The sequence below is a fragment of the Macaca nemestrina genome, chromosome 14 (genome assembly GCF_043159975.1).
Source record: "Macaca nemestrina isolate mMacNem1 chromosome 14, mMacNem.hap1, whole genome shotgun sequence".
Classification (NCBI taxonomy): domain Eukaryota; kingdom Metazoa; phylum Chordata; class Mammalia; order Primates; family Cercopithecidae; genus Macaca; species Macaca nemestrina.
The window spans coordinates 116918261-116945588 of record NC_092138.1 but is presented as its reverse complement, the minus strand read 5'-3'; the positions used below and the strand labels follow the sequence as shown (position 1 = coordinate 116945588).

The following is a 27328-nucleotide window of genomic DNA, read 5'->3' as shown; positions in this document are numbered from 1 at the left end:
GTCATCCTGTCACAAGTCAGGCTCTTCAGTGAGATGTCTCCACCAGACTGTTTTGTAAGTGGCACTTGCTGTTCGTGTTGGAGAAGCTGAGCTGTTTGACAGCAGTTGTTTGGTGGGTGACCACTGCCAAGATGCATTGACTCCGCCCCGCAGTGAAGGGGGAGCACTGCGCTGGCGTCGGAGTGGGGGTCGGGGCAGGTGGTTTCCTGGCGATAACAGGTGGACCTTGTTGTGGATCACAGGGAATCCATGTACTTCTGTGTCTGTGTAATTGGCCTAAACAATGCCCATGTCTAGGAGTCAGAGGTAAATCAGGTGAAGTGGGGGTCTCTGGGGGATAATTGTGGAGATACAGTGGTGCGGGACAGCAATTACCTCTTTAATGCATTTCTCTTCTACTTTAGGTAAATCTTAAAATGAGAGAGATAACAGAGAAAGAAGTGAAATTAAAACAGCAGTTATTGGAGAGTCCAGCTCATCAAAAGGTAAAGGGTGAATTTAGTTTCTCTGGAATGCGCTAAGTTAATGTTGCTCCCAATCTTAAAGAATTCTTTTAGTTCCCATCATTTGCTTATTCTCTATTTTTACTCACCAAAGAAGCAGCTAGTCTCTTGGATTCACCTGGTGGGCTGATTCTCCACACCTCAGTGAGATGTGACCACGGCAGCCTGTCCTGTCTCTCCCTGGGAAGGGGTGTTTTGTATTGAACTTTATGGTGGGTGAGGGTATTTGGGGGAATTGGGAACCTTGAGTGAGGGACGTAGGGCCCACCTGGGCGCTAGCTTCCCCAAGTCAACAAACAAGGGGAAAATTGCCCATTGCTAAAGATGCCCCCGGAAAGTCCTTGAATGGCCCGTGAGGTGCAGCGTAGCTGGTGGCGTACCTGTGTGCCTGTGCCATCACTGCTGGATGAACCCTACATGCCTCCTGAAGTGGCGTGATGGCTGGGCTGCACCTTCCAGCCATTAGCCTTTTTCTTCCTCTGACATTATTTTCTCTTTTGCAAGCACATGTGACTGAATTCACTCAGTTCAGTGCACACAAGATGCCGCCCGACCATCTATAAGTTCTCGCCTTTGGAGGGCAGTGTGCCGCCTTCCCCTGTTCCTTTTTCCCCGTCCAGGGGCACCGGCCCCTGGCCATGCATTTGTTAGCTGGGTGGGCGGGTGTGTCAGGCTGCCTGGTGTGCCTCCCTCGTCTGGATCTTAAGCATCGAGCTTCCTCCCTGTTCCTCAGATGGTCATGTTTAACACATGGGTACAGACTAAGCACTAGGCCCTTCCCGCGTCAGAGCTGACTTCTTGCCTTTTGGTACCCAGCCCATACCAAGTTTCCGAAGTATTCTTTGCTACTGCAAAGAATAGTGTTGTGGAGGTGACTCGTGATCTTCCACTTTAATCATCTGCTAATACAACATGCCTATGGCCACGCACACTGGGAAGACTTTGCTTACCAGAGGCCCTCCCGCCTCTGCCGTGTAAATGCCGTGGGGAAGTGTGTGTTACCTCGTCCACACGTGGACCTGCTCTGCTGATGCTCCTCTCCTGCCTTCCTTCTCTCGCTTCCTGAGCAGTCTCCCTCCAAGTGGTATTGGAAGTTAGTGCCTGTAAGTGAACCCCGAGCCTCCAGCTGCCATCTACAGAGCCATCCTGTCGCGATCACTTGCTTCCATTAAAAATTGCTCGCACCCAAAAGTGTTTTTTTTTTTGTTGTTGTTGTTGTTGTTTAAATGTCCCACCTTGGAGTTATTTATATAGTACAAGAATTGGCCTGATTCTGAGCCGAATAGGCCTTGTAATATGGCACTTTGGAACTCTAAGTTACATTTCACCCAGTTTCCTAGTTACTTCTTTAAGTGATCAACATGCACGTAATGAGAAGGCGTTCTCTTTTGTGATAGATACAGAGAGAATGAGAAGTGGTCTAGTTGCCCAAGTTACTCTTTATATTTTGTTATTTCTGATGTTATCTTGCCTGACTGTGGTATTTAACATGACATCTATTAGGAGCCATCAGCTGGGTGGTCCAGGTATGCGGGTGATGCACCTGGTAGACTAGGGCTGGAGGGCTGCAGAGAGGGGCTCTCACCAGCGTGTCACATTCCTCTGTTCTCCTCTGTTCCTGCTGCCTTGGTCTGCATGGAGTGGCGAAGGGACATTTCCTTATTGTCAGGAAAGGGTCTGAGTTTAGGTCAGCCTGGCCACAGGCTTTCTGTAGTTAAGTGTGAATTTTCACATAAAAAGAAAGGTGAAAATAGCATTTGGTTTTCCAACCCTAGTTATGCTCCACCTGGTGGCCCATTCTGGAAGCAGAGCCAGTTTGTTACCCAGGCCCCCGGGGAGAGTACTTGGTGCCAGTGGTGCCTGTCTCGGGAATTTTGGATGCAGATCTTCCAGAGGGCTTTATGCGTACTCCATTAACTGCCTGCATCCTTCAGTGTCATTATTGGGCCCCTATTTTCCTTTGAAGTCCGTCCTCAGTGGGAGTAAGCTGGGAGACAGGGCTCCTTTGAGCAGCGGTAGATTCTGCTGCGGAGCTCACAGATCGTTTTGCTTCTCTTGAAATATGTTAATAAGACGGAAGAAGAAAGCATTTTAAATCAGTATAGATCTTTTAACTTTTTGAATCCTGAAGACTGAAGAGCTAAATATCAAAGCACTTATGTGATTTAGTCAAGGGCTCGCAGACTTCATCTGTCCTACAGGAAGTGAGGTTTCACTTGGGAGTTTTATAAAAACAGAAACGTGTTACCAAGAGCAGTAGGTCCCTTAATGCTTTTTTATTAGATAGTTCGTAACCCTAACTTTCTGACCCCAGTGTTCGGTAAGTAGGTCAGTGAGGAGAAGCGTGGAAAGGCCTGGGAAAGACGGACAGATTTAGAGGTCTAACCTCAACACTGTACAGCCTAGAGGTTCAAACCACCTGATTTGCAAGGCAGCTATACAAGTTCCTGGACTCTCGTAGTTCAGGAGTGTTTCACCTGACCTTAAGCCCACCCCATCCATCTTTAATCAAGAAACCATGTGCTTTCCCGCATGCCTATGGCCACCCCTCACGTGTCTGCTGTCTGTGTGGAAGCCTGGCCTGGCGCATGCTGTGGTGCACTGCATGCTGGAACCCGTGGAGTTTGCACGCGTGGTACAGTATGAGGCGGGTCACGTTTTGTAGAGTGTGCCGTGGGCTCCGAGAAACAAGTTAAAGTGTGTGCTGAAACGGATTTTACTGACATAAAATAAGCCTTATTGCTAAATTTGAGAATGTGTTACACATGTTTTTTGCTAAACATCAGTATTGATTATTCTGTATGATGTACTTACTGACATAACAACTTGAAATTATTGATTTTAGACAATTTCTCCTCAAGTTGATTCAGCTGCATGACTCTCAGAATTCAGTCGTTTTTATTGTAGATTGCTGGTTTTTTCCTCTAGTTTGCATCGTGTATTTTCCTCCTGTGGAGAAAATGTGGTTGGCAACAAATGCCATATTTTGAAGCTGTGTTGTGGCTGTTAATGCAGAAAACACGGGTGTACTGCAGGCTGTTTGGCAGCGGGGCTGGGGCTGAGTGTCCTGCCCTCAGTCGCCTGTGTCTGTACTCTCATACGCTGACATGCAGATACGGGGCGGCTCTGAGGGTTCGATGGAGCGCAGAAGGCCACACATGGGGCTTCCTCTGAATGCAGAAACACAGAATCCTTGAGCAGACACTTGTCTTCTGGAGCACCTTGCATGGATTTCGTCTCCTGATGCTTCATTGCCGTTAATAGAGTGGTGGTGGTGATGTTACGAGAAATTTTGTCTAACCTGGCTTCTGAAATTTCTCAAGCTAAATATTAATGCTGTTTTGTGTTTTTCTTAATGACTGAGGCTAGTGATATTACTTAGAAAAGTAACAGTAACTTGGGTCTTCCTAGCGTCAGGATGTTCACCATTTAACTTGTTTCTCGTTAGTGTCTAGTACGTCAGCTTTTGGTAGTGTAGGTGTGTGTTCTGTCTCCTTTCCCGTGTGTGCCTGCACTAGTGGCAGCCTCTGCTTCCAGGTCAGTTTAGAGTAGACTGGCTCTGGTATTGCTGGCAAGTAGTTGCTGTTACCCAGTGTAGCCATGAAGCCCAGCTCCTTGGATCTTGACATATATGTTCCAGGCAAAGTACGTAATCCAGACGTTTCTAACTTTTTCTAGATGATAGCAATTGTTCTCTATGTTGTCTGTTAGGCGTTATGTTAATTCTCGATCTAACAGTGTGCCTGTAACATATATGGTAGTGAAGAGACATCACATGCAGAGACCGTTTTCCTTTTATCAACTACAGGTCCGCTATCGACGAGAGCACCTTTCTGCTAGGCAGTCACCCTACTTCCCGTTGTTGGAGGATTTGATGAGAGACGGCAGTGATGGTGCTGCTCTCTTAGCTGTGATTCACTATTATTGCCCAGAGCAGATGAAACTGGATGGTGAGTGGAGAACGCTTCCCTGAAACAGACCCGAAAGGGTTAAAAGAAAATTATAGTGTACATTAATCCACATATAAAAAAAAAAAAGAAAGAAAATGGAATCCTTAATATAAATGGGGATGTTAGCCTATAGATGAAAAAATTGGGGGATGATGTGCTCATGCTTAACCTGCATTTTATCTGATGACAAAACTGCACTTTGAAATTAGCCGGGTGTGGTGGTGCACGCCTGTGGTCCCAGCTACTTGGGAGGCTAAGGAGAGATGATCACCTTAGCCCGGGGCAGGGGCGCGGGGTGGTGGAGAGGGAGAGAGAAATCGTACTTGAAAGTATTTGAGTGATGTGTGAAAGTATTTGTGACTTTACCTATGTCTCAGAATGGGTAGCTTTTGTAAATCCTTCCTCAACTGATTTAAATCATCTAGAACTTAGTTTGAGGATGGGAAAATTAATGCAAAATTGAGTCTGTTTATGAACCATTTATGAACAACCGCCACACGCTTGGTGTTGGGGACATTCCGATGACAGCATATCTCCCTCCAGGTGTTTACAACCTAACAACGAGGAGAGAGACAGTGAATGACTATCACCAGCACGACAGTGGGTGTCTGGACAGGGGCCAGGGGGAGCATGAATTCTGATTTAGGTTTTGCTAAGCACCCTTCATTCTGAAGTAGGCAGATACCAGGCCAAGAGGTGCCCCCCGAACTAATATGGAAGCATTTGTGTCGGACTTCAGGCGCTGGGTGCATTGAGCTGACATTGATCTTGTTCTTGCTGAACGTAAAAGTGCTAGAAAATACAGTTTTTTAGACAAAATAGTTTCACAAATATATAGCTGCACTTAAGAGGCTGGGCACGGTGGCCATACCTGTAATCCCAGCACTTTGGGAGGCCAAGGCAGGTGGATCACCTAAGGTCAGGAGTTAGAGACCAGCCTGACCAACGGGGCAAAACCCCGTCTCTACTAAAAATTAGCCGGGTGTGGTGGCACGTGCCTGTAGTCCCAGCTACTCGGGTGGCTGAGACAGGAGAATTGTCTGAACCCGGGAGGCAGACACTGTGGTGAGCCGAGATTGCACCACTGCATTCCAGCCTGGGTGACAGAGCAAGACTCTGTCTCAAAAAAAAAAAAAAAAAAAAGAAGGAGAGAGCCTCAGGTACCAGGAGATGATCTGTCATTGAGTGAAAACTCCTCAGTGGAGGGCAGGTAGGTGCCCTGGGGCCCCTGGGCCTGAGTTTCCATGTTCGTTTGTCCCTGGGCCTATGTGCTGTCAGGAGCTGTGACTGGGACCTCTTGGGAAGAGAACTGGAAAACTCCACCTACTGCCCAGGAGTGAACCAAGGAGGTCTGACAGATGCCCTTGGCTCTGGGGATGTGGAGGAGAAGCTCTTTAAGGAGGAAATGCAGCTCTTGGGTACACAGTGGATCAGAGGACGGTTGAGATGTGTGTCACCCATATGGCGTGGGAATGCCAGTTGAACGTTAGTGCAACAAGTAGTCTAGGACTAGTGAAGCTCATGGACCCTGGCAGGGATAAAGCACAGCTTGGCTATACAGGGACATTTCCATGAGCCGGGGGATGCTGGCTGCCCACTGAGAAGAGCCCCTGCTGGAAGACGAACTCTGAGAAATCAGAAACCATGCAGGGAAAGCAGGTACTGCAGCTAATTTGGCACCAGGACATGGGTGAAAGATAACAGGATGTTTAAAATGATGGACATAAAAGGAGAACTAGACAAATTAAAGAAGACTGGGGATGGGGGATGGAGTCTTGAGCTGTGTTGCGATTTTCTTCATCCCCCAGGTCTTATCTTGGCACTTTTTTTTTTTTTTTTTTTTTTTTTCTTTTTGAGCCGGAGTCTTGCTGTGTCACCCAGGCTGGAATGTAACTGCGTGATCTCGACTCACTGCAACCTCCATTTCCCAGGTTCGAGCGATTCTTCCACCTCAGCCTCCTGAGTAGCTAGGATTACGGGTGTCCGCCACCACAGCCAGCTTTTTTTTTTTTTTTTTTTTGAGACGGAGTCTCGCTGTGTCGCCCAGGCTGGAGTGCAGTGGCCAGATCTCGGCTCACTGCAAGCTCCGCCTCCTGGGTTCACGCCATTCTCCTGCCTCAGCCTCCCGAGTAGCTGGGACTACAGGCACCCGCCACCTCGCCCGGCTAGTTTTTTTTGTAATTTTTAGTAGAGACGGGGTTTCACCGTGTTAGCCAGGATGGTCTCGATCTCCTGACCTCGTGATCCGCCCGTCTCGGCCTCCCAAAGTGCTGGGATTACAGGCTTGAGCCACCGCGCCCGGCCTTAATTTTTTTATTTTTAGTAGAGATGGGGTTTCACCATGTTGGCCAGACCGGTCTTGAACTCCTGACCTCAGGTGATCCACCTGCCTTGGCCTCCCAAAGTGCTGGGATTACAGGCGTGAGCCACCACGCCTGGCCATGGGACCTTCTTTTATGTGTTCATCTCTTATATTCTCCCTGCTGAGTTCTGGATGCCTTTTATTTTATTTATTTATTTATTTTGGAGACAACGTCTCACTCACTCTGTCACCCAGGGTGGAGTAGAGTGGTGTGATCATGGTTCACTGCAGCCTTGACTTCTCAGGCTCAGGTGATTATTCCACCTCAACCTCCTGAGTAGCCAGGACTACAGGCACATACAACCATGCCTGGCTAACTTTTGTATTTTGTGTGTGTGTGTGTGGAGATAGGGTTTTGCCATGTTGCCCGGGCTGGTCTTGAACTCCTGGGTTCAAGTGATCTGCTTGCCTTGGCCTCCCAAAGTGCCGGGATTCCATGTGAGCCACCACATCTGGTCCTGGATGCTTTCTGAAGTCTACCTTCTAGTTTATAAATTTGACTTTTCCTTCATTGTGTGCGGCCTGCCCTGTATGTCTGTTGGGGATCTTAAGACAGAGCGAATTGCTAAGGATACAGGCTCATTACCAATTATAATCATGTGAACGGTTTACGGGAAGGTGTGACTGTATTGAAACTCATTATATGTAAGAGCAGAACATCAAAATGGATTTTAAATAATGGCAAAGTTATGGCCAGGTGCGGTGGCTCACGCCTGTAATCCCAGCACTTTGGGAGACCGAGGTGGGTGGGTCACGAGGTTGGGAGATCGAGACCATCCTGGCTAACACAGGGAAACCCTGTTTCTACTAAAAACACAGAAAACTAGCCGGGTGAGGTGGCGGCGCCTGTAGTCCCAGCTACTCCTCAGGCTGAGGCAGGAGAATGGCGGGAACCCGGGAGGCGGAGCTTGCAGTGAGCCGAGATTGCGCCACTGCACTCCAGCCTGGGCGACAGAGTGAGACTCTGTCTCAAAAAAGCAAACAAACAAACAAAAATGACAGAGTTACAAGTAGAAATGGACAGAGCCACATTGCTGACTTTTGTAGCAGAAACTGATTGATAAAGCAGACAATTTAGTAAGGCCACAGAGGACTTCAGGCTTTATCCAGTGCACCAGCCACTGTGGAATCTGCTCACTTAGAGACAGTAAAGACAAGCACTGGAGCCTTTATAAAACGTGCAGTCGATTAAGGCCACAGGTGAGACTGCAGCAGATCCCAAAGAACCAGTACATTCTCCACAGTAAGGTCAAGTGAGAACTCACCAGCTAGAAGATGCAGCCTCTTTTCCTGCCTGTGAATTAATGATGGTTCATTTCAGGTGTGAATTTGACTGGATTGAGAGATGCCTAGGTGACTGGTGAAGCATTGTTTCTGGGTGTGTGTCTGAGGGTTTTTCCAGGGGTGATGGGTGTGAGTCAGTGGCTTGAGAAAGGAAGACCTGCCCTCAGTGTGGGTGGAGGAGGGGGACTCTCCCTCTCTGCTCTCTCTCCCTTCCTGAGTGGGGCACCTTCTCTCTTCCTGTCCTTGGACATCACACTCCAGGTGTTTTAGCTTTTAGACTCTGGGTCTTGCACCATGGCCTTCTGGGGGATTTTAGGCCTTTGGCCTTGGCCTGGGGGCTGCACATCAGCTTCGCTGGCTCTGAGGCTTCCAGACTTGGACCCAGGCATGCTGCCACCCCTGAGTCCCTAGCTTGCAGTTGGCCTGTCGTGGGATTGCTCTGTCTTTGTGATCTTGTGAGCAAACTTCTCTCGTATGTCCTATTGGTTCTGTCTGTCTGGAGAACCCTGACAAATGCACAGTTATTCTAAAATCTTAAAAGATTGAGTGCCTGGAAGCCAGAGAAGACATTTAAATATTTCATGGACCGTAGGGGAAAACGTAGTGGTACTTGCTAGTGTGAGCTCAGCAGGGGCAGAGTTTTACCTGGTTTGCTCACTGATGTATCCCAGTCATCTGAAGTAGTGTTTGGGGCCAGTTGGTGTTGAGTAGGTGTTTGTTATCAGAAAAAGAACATAGAAGTAAACCCAAAAAAAGTTGAAGGAGAAATGAAGGGCAGTTTTCTGTCCATTTCTGTTAGTCAGAAGTCACTCCCAAACAAGGAGAATAAGGAACTGAATTGCAGATTCCATTTTGGATGAAACTAGGATATATCTGGACTCTGAACAAGTCCACTAATGGAGAAGTAATTAAAAAAAAAAAAAAAAAAAGCAAAGCGGAGGAGGGGTGGGTGTCAAGCTGGGGAAGCAAAGAGGCTCATCCTGTAGGACCCTGGACAGCAGAATGGAGCACCAAGGATGCTGGTGGACAGCAGTACCTGGGGTGGATTCTTTGAAAGTTGGTCTCCAGCAGTGAGAGCTCCGGTTCACTTTGCTTCTCGTGCCGTTCTCCTCACACACCCTTAGTAGATGCGGGACACTCTTGAGGAGAACTGAGCCAGATAAACTCTAGCCTCAGACCCCAGGTGCAGGCGGGGATGAGGTGACACTGAAATCAGGGCTTTTGTGTAAAATTCTTCATACTTGAAGATGAGACTGGTTCTCGTCCCAGTGCACCCTGCCCCAGAAGCCACCATTTCTCTTGCTTGACTCCATGATGCAGACCTGCCCCACATGCAGCACGGGGAAGGATTCTTCTCTGCAGAAATTGGCCTCAGGAAAAAGACCCACAGTGACTCACTCCTTACTAAGAGCGGCAGCCAAAGATTCCTGACATTTGAGGAAAACCACTGACCTGAATGAGAACCCAAATCAACAGAGGTGGTGCAGGTGAGCAGCAGAAAATGTTAGAGATGAGAGGGTTTGGACCTCAGAACCAACAGCAGGACTCTGGAAACGATGTCTGCAAGGTAGTGGCACGTAAGTATGTACAGAATCATCAGACTCAGAACAGCTGTTGGAGTGCTACAGCTTGTTTAGAATTCTCTGGCAAAGTCTGAAGAGCCCCCGAAAACCAGTTCTTGGGAAGGAAATCTTTGGTGCTAAGATGGGAGAGCCACTGAAGTGCTAGAGGACAGAGTTGAAGAAATCTCCCAGAAAGTAGAACCAGAAAAGCAAAGAGATGGGAAATAAGGGAAAAAAGATAGAAAAATAAGGATCAGTGTACGAAGAAAGAGAGGAGAAAGTAGGAGAAAAGAACTCAGTCAACATAAAATGCAGAAAAATGTCCCAAGGACATGAGTGGCAAGTAGGAAGGACCCACTGGGTGGCCAGCAGGATTCCTGAAGAAGGGCCATGGCAAAGCATACCACGATGAACTCCAGAACCCCTGGGAAAGAGGAGATCCCAAATAACTGTGGAGAGACCAAGCGGGTTACACACAAGGCAGGCAGCCCCAATCACACCAGATTCCTCAGCCACAGTCCTGGAAGGAAGATGACTGGGTGGTGCCTTCCCAGTGCCGGGGAGCGTGCCCACGCACACCATCCCGAAGAGGAGGTGGAGGGAGGCTCGGGCCGAAATCCACAGTGCCAGCCTTCCCATGGATGGGCCAGGAACGTGGGACAGAGGCACAGATCAGTAGAAGGCAGTTGGCCTGTCTGGCCCAGAGGCAGTAACATAGGTGAATAACTGAGCCAAGTATTAAATCCAGGAAAAATGAAGAGTTGTCCAAGGAGTGTAAGTAGAGATACTGTGTAGCCCAGCTGTGGAAGATGGTTACATAGTTATGGTGTACAGAGACTCAGTCTGGGTTTAATCACACATCCTTGGCTGTGTGGCGGCTGGGGAGGCACACAGAGGACCACCCACACTGTGGTTGTTGTCTGCTGTGACAGTGGGCTGTAGCCTCTTAGTGATAGGGTAGGGGATGGGGCTGCATGTTCTGTTACCAAGGCCACAGGCAGAAGGAGTGGAACGGGCAGTGATAAGGTTTGGCTCTGTGTCCCCGCCCAAATCTCTTCTTGAATTGTACTCACATAATTCCCATGCACTGTGGGAGGGAGCTGGTGGGAGATAATTGAATCACAGGGGCGGTTTCCCCCCTGCTGTTCTCATGGTAGTGAATAAATCTCATGAGATCTGATGGTTTAATAAGGGGAAACCCATTTCGCTTGGCTCTCATTCTCTCTCTTGCCGCCGCCATGTGACATGTACCTTTCATCTTCTGCCATGATGGTGAGGCCTCCCCAGCCATGTGGAATTGTAAGTCCAGTAAACCTCTTTCTTTTGTAAATTGCCCAGTCTCAGGTATGTCTTTATTAGCAGTGTGAAAATGGACTAATATAGGCAGAGACCTATTTCTCTTAAGCTTTTCAAAACAAATGGTTTGGCTTTTTTTTTTTAATTGAGATGAAATCTTGCTTGGTTGTCCAGGCTGGAGTGCAGTGGCGCGATCTCTGCTCACTGCAACCTCTGTCACCACCCAGATTCAAGCAGTTCTTGTGTCTCAGCCTCCCAAGTAGCTGGGACTACAGTCGCGCACCATCACACCCGGCCAATTTTTAAATATTTTTAGTAGAGATGGGATTTCACCATGTTGGCCAGGCTGGTCTCGAACTCCTGACTTCAGGTGGTCTTCCCGGGAGCCTTGGCCTCCCAAAGTGCTGGGATTACAGGCATGAGCCCAGCCAGCTTCTTAAAGTAAAATAAAAATTTTAAAATTTTGCCATGCAGCGATAGAAAAGATTGTGATCATGTTTTTTGCAGGAATGTGGATGGAGCTGGAAGCCATTATCCTTAGCAAACTAACAGAGGAACAGAAAACCAAGTACTGCATGTTCTCACTTAAGAAGTGGGAGCTAAGGCCAGGCGCAGTCACTCACGCCTGTAATCCCAGCACTTTGGGAGGCCAGGGTGGGCGGATCACCAGAGGTCAGGAGTTCGAGACCAGCCTGGCCAACATGGTGAAACCCGTCTCTACTAAAAATACAAAAATTAGCTGGGCGTGGTGATGCACACGTGTAGTCTCAGCTACTCGGGAAGCTGAGGCAGGAAAATTGCTTGAACCCGGGAGGTGGAGGTTGCAGTGAGCTGAGATCATGCCACTGTACTCCAGCCTGGGTGACAGAGTGAGGCTCTGTCTCAGTAAAAACAATGGGAGCTAAATGATAAGAACTTAAGAACACAAAGAAGGAAACACAAGACACTGGGATCTCCTTGAGGGTGGAGGGTGGGAGGAGGGAGAGGAGCAGAAAAGATAACTATTGGGTACTGGACTTAATTCGTGGGTGATGAAATAATTTGTACAACAAACCCCTGTGACGTGAGGTTACCTATGTAACAAGCCTTCATATGTACCCTCCCAAACCTAAAATGAAAGTTAAAAAAAAAATTGGCAGATTTGCTTGATGTGGTAGCTCATGCCTGTAATTCTAGCACTTTGGGAGGCTGAAGCAGTGAGTTCAAGACCAACCTGGGCAACATAATGAGACCCCCAAAATTAAAAAGTTAGCTTGGCCTGGTGACGTGCACTTGTAGTCCCAGGTACTCAGGAGGCTGAGACAGGAGGATCACTTGAGCTCAGGAGGCTGAGGCCACAATAAGCTGTGATTGTGCCACTGCACTCCAGATGACAGAGTGAGACCTGCTCTCAAAAAAAAAAAAAAAAAGTTTTCGCAAATTTAACAGCAAAAAGTGAATAAAGTAGAAAAAATTCCAAAGTTCTAGAGAATATGTAAAACTAAAAGCTTATTGTTTTAAAGAATTAACAAAATAGATAATCTGGAAAGATTGATCAAGAATACATGTATAGCAGCTACTAAAATAAAAATACTGAGAATATTTGTGTGCCATATGTGTTTGAAATGTTAGACAAAATGGGCAATCTTCTTTGAAACCAAAAGTGGTGGGCAGTCTAAATAGACCTATAACTACAAAGAAAACGGACTCAGGAGTCAACAAATGCATCCACAGGGACCAGCTTCTTCCTGGGGCATTTCCCAGACTCTCAAGGAATTGTCAGCTCCTGTGTTATGTCCCCTGTCCTAGATAATAGGAAAAGATGGAATGGCCCGAAAGCGGGGGATTATTCCCTGACACCAAGTAGACTATGAGAGGAGATTCTAGGCTGGCTTTCTATGTTCGTATAGATTGAAAATCCTATGTAAAATGTTAGAACAAATTGAACACATTTCTGTGGCAGTGACTTGTGGGCAGTCACCGCCCCCTTCTGATGGTGGCTCTGGGCCTTGTAGGGACGTGATGGGACCTCATAGACTTTTGACCCCACCCGTGGCAGGTGCAGTTCCAGTGAAGGCCCAGGAGCAGCGGTGCCTTTGTGTCCTGACAGCGGGTTCTCCGAGCCTGGCAGGGGGCAGGTAGCGGGAGCTGTAGCCAGGGCTGCCCTGTACCCCTGCCCTGCACTTCAGTGCCCACTCCGTATGAGCATTCTCTTGTCATGTGAGAACTGGGAGGCACTTGGGAGTGAGTGCAGCAGAAAAGAGGTGAGGAAAATCCATACGCTTTTGTATTTCTCTTGGGAGAAGACTAAAACAAGTGTTCTTAGATCCCCAGTCCGTATTAAAACTTGTATTTTCTCCAGATTGTTCTGAAAACTTGTTGCCAGTCCAGTGAATACTTTTGTCTTCACAGATATTAACAAGGCAATGCAGAAATTCTCTTGGATTGTGTTATTCTTTGTCTCTCTCAACCATTTGAGAGTAACACAGCAAAAGTTGGGAAAGCTAACGTTGGCACACAGATCCCCAGCCTGGTCCAGACTCGCTCAGCTACCCAGGAGCACCTGCTTGGCCCAGCATCCCCTCATAGTTTCCCTTCATCTGGAGTCGTTTCCAGCCTTTACCTCTCTTGACTCTTGATGTTTTCGAAGAGTAAGGTTGTGAGTAGTGGCCCTTGGTGTGTTTGTCTGGAATTTCCTTGCGGTGTGTCCTCCCAGCGTGTCACCTCAGGGGCATAGTACTGGGACATCTCCGTGTTGGTGACTCTAGCTTCACCCCTTGGTGCAGGTGGCATGTGCTGGCCTTCCCCGCTTCTAAGCTTGCTGTTTTTGCTTTAGAATGCATTAGTAATTTGTGGGGAGAGGCTTTGGACTATGAATATCATGTTTCTCATCAGATTCTCACCTGCTGGTCTCCACCTGCGGATGGCTTCCAGCCTCAGTGCGTCTTCCCGTCTTGTCAGCATTTGCCCCGCTTGCTTGCTTCTTTATTCATGTATTTGTTTATATCCGGATGGCATCATGGATCTTACTTTATTCAGTAGGTCATAATTCATTACTTTCATTTTTATTTTGTTGCTTAAATTGTCCCAGATTTTAGCTGAGTAGTTTTGTAGAATAAGAATGTGCGGGGTATGTGCCCTAAAAATACCAAGTTTTGCTTAACTTGACATTACCAAAAACAGTGTGGTTTTGGTTCCGGGACAGTCACGTGGACCAGATGAATGAACCACATGTAGAACCGAGAAAAGAGATGCTTTGCAAGGAATCTGGTGCCTTTGAGGTGGCCTCACCGAGGGGAGCCACCCTGGCTGGCCAAGCACATGGCGGCATTGACGTCTCTGTGGGAAAGTGCCGTAAAACCCCACCCCACCCGAGCCAGAAACACCCCTTCCTCGGAGTAAAGATGCGAACCTGAGAAGTAAAATTTAAGAATTTTGAGAAGATAAAGGAAAATACTCTTATGATATTCGTGTAGAGATGGATTGCCGAAATTATAAAAAGCACAAATAGAAAAGATTGTTAAATGCAACCATATTAAAATGTAAAACTTTCCTGTGACGAAAGCACATCATAAACGAAATGAAAAACTGTACCCATTGAAAATATTTGCAGCACATGTGGCCTGATGAAGGACTGTCACCCAGTCCTTTCGTAATCACAATCCAGAAAGGATTCCAGAATCGGTAAGAAAAAGATGCACAGCCCAAGGCCGATATGGACAGGGCCCACAGGAGAGGACCCTTCATGGCCAGTAACCATGAAGAAGTAAAACACACCAGTCGTCAGAGGCATGCTCTTTGAGAAGGAGGTGCTCACGCCCTCCACCTGGCAGACATGGACAGGTCGGTCATTCTGAGGTGCAGGTGGGAAGGGACAAGCTGTGGAGTGCCGTTGATGGGACTGGAGCGAGGCACAACCATGCAGAAGGGCGCTGCGAGGTGACGCAGGAGGGCATGCCTAGCTCGTGGCCCAGTGAGTACCCTCTCGGAGTGTGCCTGGGCAACACCCGTCTGTACACGCATAGACAGCACACGTAAACTTTGTGATGGCAGCATTTGTCATAATCATGAGAAATCATGGAGGACCACATAGCGGTCAAGATGAGTGACAGAAATCTCCCCATAGCAATATAGATCTGTTTGCAAACATCATGAGTTTTGGGGGAAAAACTGGCTGCTAAAATAAGGCATAGCTTGATACCATTAATGTAAGTTTCTCAAGGCTGAGACAACACTGTGTTACTTGTGGATGCAGACAGTGTAGAATACTCAGGAGGAGTGGGAAGGGTTCGCGGCAGCGTTCGGAGAGTGGTTCCCTTTGGAGATGGAGATGATGTCGGCTGTTTTATGTCTAAAAGAAAAGATCTGAAGCCCATAAGACGTTAACATTTGATGGTCAGAACCGCAGCAAAGGAAACATGCTTAGCGGTGTAAGTGTGCGCAGTTCCTCCGCTTTAAAGGTTTCTTTTGAGAATGAATCTGCTTAGGTGACTGAGGAGGACAGAATTCATGAATGACTTTGGATGTTGTGGGTCCAGTTTGTGCACACTTCTAAAGCCTTGAAAATGGTTTTTTCCTTAGAAATAAAATTTATGTAAAAAGTTATTTCTGAAAAAATTTTTTTTTCACTATGTATATATTTACAAGCAAAATAAAGTCAAGTCACTTCCCAGGGAGTCCTGAGCTGCACCCTGCTCTCCGCAGGGCTCTTTATCGGAGGGCCGCCCGAGTCCACACCAGGGTGCCGAGACTGGGGAGGGGCGTTCTCTTTGGTCCTGTGACTTGTTGCCCGTACTGGCGCTTCCTCCATGGAGGGTCTGCAAAGTCGTGTGCAGTGGAAAGTTGCCCTGCAGATGCTTATAGCCACCAGTCTCCACCTCTTCCTGGAAGGAGACTTGGGCTATGCATCGTCCTTGATCTTTGTGATTAGTCACATTCCTGTGTTATCACTGAGTGGGCGTGGATGAGCTTGATGCTTTACATTTTATTCATTTCCCTTCCCCCTGCCCTTTACAAACACGGAAACAGAGGGTTTTGATGGGTGGAAGAAACTTGGCTCAACATTTACTGGCTACATGCAGCAGGGGCTCTGCTGTAAACCGAAAGGTGATTGTTGCTGTTTGTTTTGGACGCCCACTCTTGAGATCTGAGCGATTTCTATTATGCTTTCTGGATGTTCACCATCAAATTCAGACTTGAGAGGTTCCTGGACTTGTCTTGAGTGTTTTCTTTTTATACTTAGTGTTCCTTGTTATACATCCTATACTCCCTACATTTCTCAATGTCATTACCTTCGTTACTACCTTTATATAAAATGGTTTTCAGTTCAGAATGCTTCTCCCTCTCTCTCTCTCTCTCTTTTGAAGCAGAATACCTTTATAATAAATTGTGATTTTCTTTTCGTCTATTAGATATATGCTTAAAGGAGGTAACGTCGATGGCTGACAGTCTGTATAATATTCGGCTTCTGAGAGAATTCTCCAATGAATATCTTAATAAATGTTTTTATCTCACCTTGGAAGATATGCTGTATGCGCCGTTAGTGTTGAAGGTAATAACGAATTATTTGGCATGCAGTTTTAAAACCGTGTGTGGATAAACTACTTACCATACTTTGGTTTTTTGTTTTTGTCTTTTAGCCGAATGTTATGGTTTTTATTGCGGAGCTCTTTTGGTGGTTTGAGAATGTCAAGCCAGATTTTGTTCAGCCCAGGGATGTTCAGGAGCTGAAAGACGGTGAGTGACAGACATTCCTCAGGTTGGCAGCGGCTTCCTTGCGAGCCCAGATAGAGTATCCGAAAGTGCTCTCCAGTGGGTCCTTGTTTCTCGCACAGCAGAGTTCTTGGAAGAGCTCTGTACAGCTGTACAGCCCTGGGCCTTGCCTTGCCCTGTGCAGTCAGAATCCCAGGGATGGGCCTGAGAGTTTGGGGAAAGACTTTCTAAGTGATTTTGATGAACTATTCAGTTACGAATCACAGCTCTAAAAATTGCACAACTCTAAAAGTTCCAGGATGGCTGTTCTCACCGCCAGAATGAACAAACTGAAAAAAAATCTGTTTACTACAGATTAAAATAATCTGCCAGGCTTGACAATCTGGAAAGTTTTAAGAAGATAGTATAGAAGAATATCTTTATAACCTTGGATTAAGAAATTATTTCTTACAAAGAATATGAAAGTATTAGCCACAAAGGAAAAGATTGCAAATTCAGCCACGTTAAAGTTTGGACCTTCTTTTCCTTGAAAGATGATAAAGATAATTAAAAAAAAAACCCAACTATTAATAACCATAGAGGGGGAAAAGGTACTTGCAGTGCATGTAGTAAAGAGCTAGGATCCAGAATATATAAAGAGCTCGCTCATAGCAATAAGAAAAAAGAACCAACAGAAAAAAAAGGCAAAAGAACAAACACTTGATGAGAGTGGGACCCCATGTGCCTAACTGATTTATGAAACGCTGCTTAGCATCACTCATCAAGGATATGCAAATTAAAGATGACACCCAGACGGCCTGCAGCTTATAATGCTTAAGATTTTTCAGCTTCACAGTGGTCCAAAAGCGATGCGTGTTCAGTGGAAACCGTGCTTCCCGTGTCCTACAAGCATTTTGTTTTTCACTGTCAGTACAGCATTCAGTAAATTACACGAAATATTCAGCACTTTATTCTAAAACAGGCTGTGTGTTAGATTTCTCCTGGCTGTAGGCTAATGTCAGTGTTCTGAGCACACTGAAGGCGCCTAGGCTAAGCCATGATGTTTGCTAGGTTAAGTGTATTCAGTGTGTTTTCTACTCACCGATATTTTCGTTTGACGATGGGTTTATTGGGTCATTACCACACTGTAAGCTGAGGAGCATCTGTGTGTGTATGTATCCTCCCGATCTATTTGTGGCAAAATGGTAGAACGGGACCAGGTATGGGATAGTGTCTGAGAGTGCATCTTTCACCACTGCTGGCAAGAGTGTTCCTTGGAGCAGCTTCTGAAGCTGTTGAGTGTGTTACCCAGTCCTGTGGGTTGTCTGCCCTTTGGCTCAGCAAGCCCATTCCTCTGGTGTATCCCCAGGGAAACTTGGTACTTGTGCGTCAGGACACAGGGAAAGGATGCTCAGAGCAGCTCTGCTCATAATAGCTAAGAAGAAGCTCCCAAATGTGCCTCTGCAGTCAGAGGGGTGCATTGTTCTATGTCCATGCCACAAGATGCTGTACAGCACTGGGCATGTGTGAGCCACAGCTACGAGCAGCTGCAAGGAAGATTCTCCTGATAATGAAGGCACAGAATCACATGGACAGGCTGGAGAGCAGGCAGAGCTCCACTGTGTTTTCCAGGGGGTGTGTATGTGCGTGTGTGTGTGCGTGTGTGTGTGTAGGGGGGTAAAAAGCAGTGGTTAATTGGGCATGTTGGGTGCTCTTGGCAGACTGGTGACTTTCTCTCTTCTGGACCCAAGTGGTGGTTACCTGGATTTTGCTTTATAATTATTTGTTAAGCTCTATGTATGTTTTATGCAGTTTCTCTCTCTCTCTCTCTCTCTCTGTGTGTGTGTGTGTGTGTGTGTGCGTGCTATTTTACAGTAAGAAAGAGTAATGGCAAAAAGCTTAGAACTGGGTTACCTTGCTGTTAGAATGTTTTTAAGTCACCTCATTTCCTCATGGGTGACCTTGAACTAATTTTTCATCCCTGGACTAACTTTCCTTCCCAACTCTTTTTCTGCCTTAACAATTCCATCTTATAGCAAGAAACACTGTAGTGCTGTTAAACTTGCTTCCTTCATTTTCATTGAGGTTAGCCCTAAGTCAAGGCTATTGCTAACTCCTCTTTTCAGATTAGTTTCTATCCTTCTTGCATTTAAGGTAGAATAGGCTTTCCTCGTTTGATGCCTTCATGACTGCCGCACCGTCTCCACTGCTCCATCCTCTCTGGCTTCCCTTCACTCCTCCCCTCCTCCGCCTCCCCTCCCTTCCCCCTCCCCCCTCCTCTCTTCCCCTCTTCCCCTCCCCTCCCCTCCCCTGTTCTGGGATACTTGTGTGGAACCTGCAGGTTGGTTGCATAGGTATACATGTGCCATGGTGGTTTGCTGCACCCATCAACCCATCACCTACATTAGGTATTTTTCCTAATGCTCTCCCTCTCCTAGCCCCCGCCACCCCTTCACAGGCCCCGGTGTGTGATGTTCCCCTCCCTGTGTCCATGTGTTCTCATTGTTCAACTCCCACTTATGAGTGAGAACATGCGGTGTTTGGTTGTCAGTTCCTGTGTTAGTTTGCTGAGAATGATGGTTTACAGCTTCATCCATGTCCCTGCAAAGGGCATGAACTCATCCTTTTTTTTGTGGCTGCATAGTATTCCATGGTGTGTATGTGCCACATTTTCTTTATCCAGATGGGCATTTAGGTTGGTTCCAAGTCTTTGCCATTATGAATAGTGCTGCAGTAAACATACGTGTGCATGTGTCTTTATAGTAGGATGATTTATAATCCTTTGGGTATATACCCAGTAATGAGATTGCTGGGTCAAATGGTATTTCAGTTTCTAGATTCTTGAGGAATCGCCACAGTGTCTTCCACAATGGTTGAACTAATTTACACTCCCACCAACAGTGTAAAAGTGTTCCTATTTCTCCACATCCTCTCCAGCACCTGTTGTTTCCTGACTTTTTAATATCGCCTTTCTAACTGGCATGAGATGGTATCTCATTGTGGTTTTGATTTTCATTTCTCTAATGACCAGTGATGATGAAGTTTTTTCCTATGTTCGTTGGCCGCATAAACGTCTTCTTTTGAGAAGTGTCTATTCAGATCCTTTGCCCACTTTTTGATGGGGTTGTTTGTTTGTTTGTTTTTGCAGATTTGTTTTAAGTTCCTTGTAGATTCTGGATGTTAACCCTTTGTCAGATGGATAGATTGCAAAAATTTTCTCCCATTCTGTAGGTTGCCTGTTCACTCTGATGATAGTTTCTTTTGCTGTGCAGAAGCTCTTTAGTTTAATTAGATTCATTTGTCAATTTTGGCTTTTGTTGCCATTGTTTTTGATGTTTTAGTCTTGAAGTCTTTGCCCATGCCTGTGTCCTGAATGGTATTGCCTAGGTTTTCTTCTAGGTTTTTTATGGTTTTAGGTCTTATGTTTAATTAAGTTTTTAATCCATCTTGACTTAATTTTTGTATAAGCTGTAAGGAAGGGATCCAGTATCAGTTTTCTGCATATGGCTAGCCAGTTTTCCCAACACCATTTATTAAATAGGGAATCCTTTCCCCGTTGCTTGTTTTTGTCAGATTTGTCAAAGATCAGATGGTTGTAGATGTGTGGCATTATTTCTGAGGCCTCTGTTCTGTTACATTGGTCTATATATCTGTTTTGGTACCAGTACCATGCTGTTTTGGTTACTGTAGCCTTGTAGTATAGTTTGAAGTCAGGTAGTGTGATGCCTCCAGCTTTGTTCTTTTTCCTTAGGATTGTCTTGGCTATGAGGGCTCTCTTTTGGTTCCATATGACATTTAAAGTAGTTTTTTCTAATTCTGTGAAGAAAGTCAATGGTAGCTTGATGGGGATAGCATTGAATCTGTAAATTACTTTGGGCAGTATAGACATTTTCACGATATTGGTTCTTCCTATCCATGAGCATGGAATGTTTTTCCATTTGTTTGTGTCCTCTCTTATTTCCTTGAGCAGTGGTTTGTAGTTCTCCTTGATAGGTCCTTCACATCCCTTGTAAGTTGTATTCCTAGGTATTTTATTTTCTTTGTAGCAGTTGCGAATGGGAGTTCACTCATGATTTGGCTCTCTGTTCATCTGTTATTGGTGTATAGGAATGCTTGTGATTTTTGCACGTTGATTTTTGTATCCTGAGACTTGCTGAAGTTGCTTATCAGCTTAAGGAGATTTTGGGTTGAGACTATGGGGTTTTCTAAATATACGATCATGTCATCTGCAAACAGAGGCTTGACTTCCTCTCTTCCTATCTGAATACCCTTTATTTCTTTCTCTTGCCTGATTGCCCTGGCCAGAACTTCCAATACTGTGTTGAATAGGAGTGGTGAGAGAGGGCATTCCTTGTCTGGTACCAGTTTTCAAAGGGAATACTTCCAGCTTTTGCCCATTCAGTATGATATTGGCTCTGGGTTCGTCATAAATAGTTCTTACTATTTTGAGATATGTTCCATCAATACCTAGTTTATTGAGAGTTTTTAGCATGAAGTGGTGTTGAATTTTATTGAAGACCTTTTCTGCATCTATCCAGATAATCATGTGGTTTTTGTCATTGGCTCTGTTTATGTGATGGATTACATTTATTGATTTGTGTATGTTGAACCAGCCCTGCATCAGGGATGAAGCCAACTTGATCGTGGTGGATAAGATTTCTGATGTGCTGCTGGATTTCGGTTTGCCAGTATTTTATTGAGGATTTTTGCATCGATGTTCATCAGAGATACTGGCCTGAAATTTTCTTTTTTGTTGTTGTGTCTCTGCCGGGGTTTGGCATCAGGATGATGCTGGCCTCATAAAATGAGTTAGGAAGGATTTCCTCTTTTTCTATCGTTTGGAATAGTTCCAGAAGGAATGGTACCAGCTCCTCTTTGTACCTCTGGTAGAATTTGGCTGTGAATCCGTCTGTTCCTGGGCTTTTTTCGGTTGGTAGGCTATTAATTACTGCCTTAATTTCAGAACTTGTTATTGGTCTTTTCAGGGATTTGACTTTTTCTGGTTTAGTCTTGGGAGGGTATATGTGTCCAGGAATTTATCCGTTTTTTCTAGATTTTCTAGTTTATTTGCACTGAGGTGTTTGTAGTATTCTCTGATGGTAGTTTGTATTTCTGTGGGATCAATGGTGATATCCCCTTTATCATTTTTTTTTGTGTCTATTTGACTCTTCTCTCTTTTCTTCTTCATTAGTGTGGCTAGCAGTCTGGTTTGTTAATTCAAAAAACCAGCTCCTGGATTCATTGCATTTTTTAAGGGTTTTTCATGTCTCTATCTCCTTCAGTTCTGCTCTGATCCTAGTTATTTCTTGTCTTCTGCTAGCTTTTGAATTTCTTTGCTCTCGCTTCTCTGGTTCTTTCAATTGTGATGTTTGGGTGTCGATTTCAGATCTTTCCAGCTTTCTGATATGGGCATTTAGTGCTATAAATTTCCCTCTAAACACTGCTTTAGCTGTGTCCCAGAGATTCTGGTACATTATCTCTTTGTTCTTATTTGTTTCAAAGAACTTCTTTGTTTCTGCCTTAATTTAGTTATTTACTCAGTAGTCATTCAGAAGCAGGTTGTTCGATTTCCATGTAGTTGTGCAGTTTTGAGTGAGTTTCTTCATCCTGAGTTCTAATTTGATTGCACCGTGGTCTGAGAGACTGTTCGTTATGATTTCCATTCTTTGGCATTTGCTGAGGAGTGTTTTACTTCCAATTACGTGGTCAATTTTAGAATAAGTGCTATGTGGTGCTGAGAAGAATGTATATTCTGTTGATTTGGGGTGGAGAGTTCTGTAGATGTCTATTAGATCTGCTTGGTCCAGAACTGAGTTCAAGTCCTGAATATCGTTGTTAATTTTCTGTCTCGTTGATTTGTCTAGTATTGACAGTGGGGTGTTAAAGTCTCCCACTATTATTGTGTGGCAGTCTAAGTCTCTTTCTAAGTCTCTAAGAACTTGCTTTATGAATCTGGGTGCTCCTGTATTGGGTGCATATATATTTAGGATAGTTAGCTCTTCTTGTTGCATTGATCCCTTTACCATTATGTAATACCCTTCTTCGTCTTTTTTGATCTTAGTTGGTTTAAAGTCTGTTTTATCAGAGACTAGGATTGCACCTCTTGCCTTTGTTTTGCTTTCCATTTGCGTGGTAAATATTCCTTCATCCCTTTATTTTGAGTTTTTGTGTATCTTTGTACATGAGATGGATCTCCGGAATACAGCATACTGATGGGTCTTGACTCTTTACCCATTTTGCAATCTGTCTTTTTATTTATTTATTTTTTGAGATGGAGTTTTGCTCTTGTTTCCCAGGCTGGAGTGCAATGGCGTGGTCTTGGCTCACTGCAGCCTCCGCCTCCTGGGTTCAAGTGATTCTCCTGCCTCAGCCTCCCAAGTAGCTGGGATTATAGGCATGTGCCACCATGCCTGGCTAATTTTGTATTTTTAGTAGAGATGGGGTTTCTCCATGTTGGTCAGGCTGGTCTTGAACTCCCAACCTCAGGTGATTCACCTGCCACAGCCTCCCAAGGTGCTGGGATTACAGGTGTGAGCCACCACGCCCAGCCCAGTCTGTGTCTTTTAATTGGGGCATTTAGCCCATTTACATTTAAGGTTAATATTGTTATGTGTGAATTCAATCCTGTCATTATGATGCTAGCTGGTTATTTTGCCTGTTAGTTGATGCAGTTTATTCATAGATAGTGTCGATGGTCTTTACAGTTTGGGATGTTTTTGCAGTGGCTGGTACCGGTTTTTCCTTTCCATGTTTAGTGCTTCCTTTAGGAGCTCTTGTAAGGCCTGGAGGTGACAAAATCTCTCAGTATTTGCTTCTCTGTAAAGGATTTTATTTCTCCTTCGCTTATGAAGCTTAGTTTGGCTGGATATGAAATTCTGAGTTGAAAATTATGTTTTTTAAGTATGTTGAATATTGGCCCTCACTCTCTTCTGTCTTTTAGGGTATCTGCAGAGAGATCTACTGTTTGTCTGATGGGTGTCCCTTTGTGGGTAACCCGACCTTTCTCTCTGGCTGCCCTTAACGTTCTTTCCTTCATTTCAACCTTGGTGAATCTGAAGATTATGTGTCTTGGGGTTGCTCTTCTCAAGGAGTATCTTTGTTGTGGTCTCTGTATTTCCTGAATTTGAATGTTGGCCTGTCTTGCTAGGTTGGGGAAATTCTCCTGGATAATATCCTGAAGTGTGTTTTCCAACTTGGTTCCATTCTCCCCGTCACTTTCAGGTACATCAGTCAAATGTAGGTTTGGTCTTTTCACATAGTCCCATATTTCTTGGAGGCTTTGTTTGTTCCTTTTCATTCTTTTTTCTCTAATCTTGTCGTCATGCCTTATTTCATTAAGTTGATCTTCAATCTATCCTTTCTTCTGCTTGATCAATTCGGCTATTGATAATTGTGTATGCTACATGAAGTTCTCGTGCTGTGGTTTTCAACTCCATCAGGTCATTTATGTTCTTCTCTAGACTGGTTATTCTAGTTAACAATCCCTCTAACCTTATTTCAAGGTTCTTAGCTTCCTTGCATTAAGTTAGAACATGTTTCTTTAGCTCAGAGGAGTTTGTTATAACCCACCTTCTGAAGCCTACTTCCGTCAATTCGTCAAACACATTCTTTGTCCAGCTTTGTTCCCTTGCTGGCAAGGAGTTGTGATCCTTTGGAGAAGAGGTATTCTGGTTTTTGGAATTTTCAACCTTTTTGCACTGGTTATTTCTCATCTTTGTGGATTTATCTGTCTTTGGTTTTTTTTTTTTTTTTTTTTTTTTGTTTTTTGTTTTTTGTTTTTTGTTTTTTGTTTTTTGTTTTTTTTTTGAGACGGAGTCTCGCTCTGTGGCCCAGGCTGGAGTGCGGTGGCCAGATCTCAGCTCACTGCAAGCTCCGCCTCCCGGGTTTATGCCATTCTCCTGCCTCAGCCTCCCGAGTAGCTGGGACTACAGGCGTCTGCCACCTCGCCCGGCTAGTTTTTTTTTTGTATTTTTTAGTAGAGACGGGGTTTCACTGTGTTAGCCAGGATGGTCTCGATCTCCTGACCTCCTGATCCACCCGTCTCGGCCTCCCAAAGTGCTGGGATTACAGGCTTGAGCCACCGCGCCCGGCCTGTCTTTGGTTTTTGATGGTGACCTTCGGATGGGGTTTTTGTGTGGACGTCCTTTTTGTTGATGTTGATGCTATTCCTTTCCGTTTGTTAGTTTTCCTTCTAAAAGTCAGGTCCCTTTGCTGCAGGTCTGCTGCAGTTTGCTGGAGGTCCACTCCAAACCCTGTTTTCCTGGGTATCACCAGCAGAGGCTGCAGAACAGCAAAGATTGCTGCCTGTTCTTCCCTCTGGAAGCTTCATCCCAGAAGGGTACCCTTCAGGTGTCAGCTGGAGCTCTCCTGTATGAGGTGTCTGTTGACCCCCGATGGGAGGTGTCTCCTAGTCAAGAGGCACGGGGATCAGGGCCCTACTTGAGGCAGTCTGTCCCTTAGCAGAGCCCGAGTGCTGTGCTGGGAGATCTACTGCTCTCTTCAGAGCCGGCAGGCAGTGATGTTTAAGTCTGCTGAGGCTGCACCCATAGCCGCCTCTTCCCCCAGGTGCTCTGTCCCAGGGAGATGGGAGTTTTATGTATAAGCCCCTGACTGGGGCTGCTGCCTTTCTTTCAGAGATGCCCTGCTCAGAGAGGAGGAATCTAGAGAGGCAGTCTGGCTATAGCGGCTTTGCCGAGATGTGGAGGGCTCCACCCAGTTAGAACTTCCTGGAGGCTTTGTTTACACTGTGGGGGAAAAACCGCCTACTCAATCCTCAGTAATGGTGGACGTCCCTCCTCCCACCAAGCTCGAGCACCCCGGGTAGACTTCAGACTGCTGTACTGGCAGCGAGAATTTCAAGCCAGTGGATCTTAGCTTGCTGGGCTCTGTGGGGGTTGGATCCACTGAGCTAGACCACTTGGCTCCCTGGCTTCAGCACCCTTTCCAGGGGAGTGAACAGTTCTGCCTTGCTGACTTTCCAGGTGCCACTGGGGTATGAAAAAAAAACTCCTGCAGCTAGCTCGGTGTCTGCCCGAATGACTGCTCAGTTTTGTGCTGGAAACCCAGGGCCCTGGTGGTGTAGGCACCTGAGGGAATCTCCTGGTCTGCGGGTTGCGAAGACTGTGGGAAAAGCATAGTATTTGGACCAGAATGCACCATTCCTCACAGCTTCCCTTGGCTGGAGGAGGGAGTTCCCTGACCCACTGTGCTTCCTGGGTGAAGTGATTCCCCACCCTGCTTCGGCTTTGCCCTCGGTGGGCTGCACCTACTGTCTAATCAAGCCCCAGTGAAATAAGCCGGGTACCTCAGCTAGAAATGGAGAAATCACTCGTCTTCTGTGTTGGTCTTGCTGGGAGCTGCAGATTGAGCTGTTTGATCTTGCCAGCCACCTTCCTCCTGCTTTCTCCACCTTTTTCATGATAGTGTCCAGCTTAAGAAGGAAGTCTTATTTTTCCTGCTGCTTACAGAGCAGTTTCACCTGTTCTGCCTGGTGGGAAAGGCCTCTTCCCATCGGACCCCATTGTGAGTTGTGGCTGGAGCCCCGTTCTTCCTGCGGGGCTTCTCTTCTTGCCTGCTGGTCCTTAGGAATGAGGAGTCAGGAGTGCTAGGAAGCAGCTGTAGCTCCAGTTCACTCTGGGATGAGACATAGCCAGGGAGGGGGGCCTAGTAGTCCTGGGCCCGCTCTGTACCTCTGAGGCTGGGGAGTGTCTCTGGTCTGATACAGTATTACGTGGGGCCCTGTGCAGTGGGTCCTACTGCCAGCTGTTGGGTAGTGGTGCCTGCTGAAGCCCAATGGCCAGGAGAAGCCAACACTCAGATGCAGAATGCAGGTCTGCTCTTGGAAAAGTGAATTGCTGGCCCTTCCAGGCTGCAAGGGGTCTATTGTAGTTACCTTGCTGTCAAGTGATTGGCTGGTCTTCTCAAGGACGGTGCCATATTAGGAGTCAGCACTGGTCTTGGCAGGTCTGTGCTCTTAGTCTCCATACCTGCCTACCTCTAGCTGCTTCATGTGTGTGCCTGTTGTCCTGGCCTGAGAGTGGCTGATAGCAGAGTTTGTCTGCATTCCCAGTTGACCCACTGTTAAGTGTGCCCAGGCTTTCCCCTTTTCCATCTGTGGTCGTCAGGGGCCCTTGTGTGGCTGTAGAGAGGAGTTTGGTGGGCTGCTGGTGCCCTGGTGGCGGCTCTTGCAGGCTCGGTCCCAAGGCACAACCCCGTCTTACAGGTGCACTTGGCCTTATGCCCTGGAGTGAGTGGCAGAACCCAGCTTGTGATGGGCAGTTCTGAACACACTGTCAGCAGGCGTGCAGTGCCCTGTGCACATCAGGGGCTGTTGTTAATGTCACGTGATTCTCTGTGGCTCTAGAGTCCCAGAATCTTGCGTCGTGCTCTCCCACCTGACTTGCCAGAGACTCCTGTGGCGTGTTCTCCCTTCACTGATACCTGTAAGGCCGTGGGGTGTGATGTCCCCTCCCTTTCCCAGTGCATACTCATCTGTGAACGTAGCTGGTGGTCCCTCTGGGAATGACTGGGGAACCATTGCCATGCATGCTCACCTTAGTGTTGCTAGTCCCAGAGACGGCATTGTTGGGAGGAAATACAGACACAAACAGTCTCACAGCTATTCATATGCATGTGGCAGGCACAGAAGCAGTGACTTGCTGAATAACTGGAAATAGGGACTCATACACCCTGCGTCAGCAG

The 27328-nt window shown here is 46.2% G+C and overlaps 1 protein-coding gene across 8 annotated transcripts in view; it reads left to right on the top strand.

The window, feature by feature from the left end:
- The window catches only part of LOC105471912 (calmodulin regulated spectrin associated protein 1), a 98094-nt gene that overhangs the window by 41913 nt on the left and 28853 nt on the right, over nucleotides 1–27328 (top strand). For 2 of the 8 annotated variants that reach the window (XM_071078595.1, XM_071078597.1), the window contains exons 4-8: nucleotides 405–485; nucleotides 3079–3138; nucleotides 4312–4453; nucleotides 16348–16487; nucleotides 16576–16672. In XM_071078595.1, coding sequence (XP_070934696.1) covers nucleotides 405–485; nucleotides 3079–3138; nucleotides 4312–4453; nucleotides 16348–16487; nucleotides 16576–16672 — 520 coding nt within the window. Of the gene's footprint in view, nucleotides 1–404; nucleotides 486–1573; nucleotides 1607–3078; nucleotides 3139–4311; nucleotides 4454–16347; nucleotides 16488–16575; nucleotides 16673–27328 lie in introns of those variants that run through there. The other 6 variants (XM_071078596.1, XM_071078598.1, XM_071078599.1 and 3 more) reach the window with 4 other exon arrangements.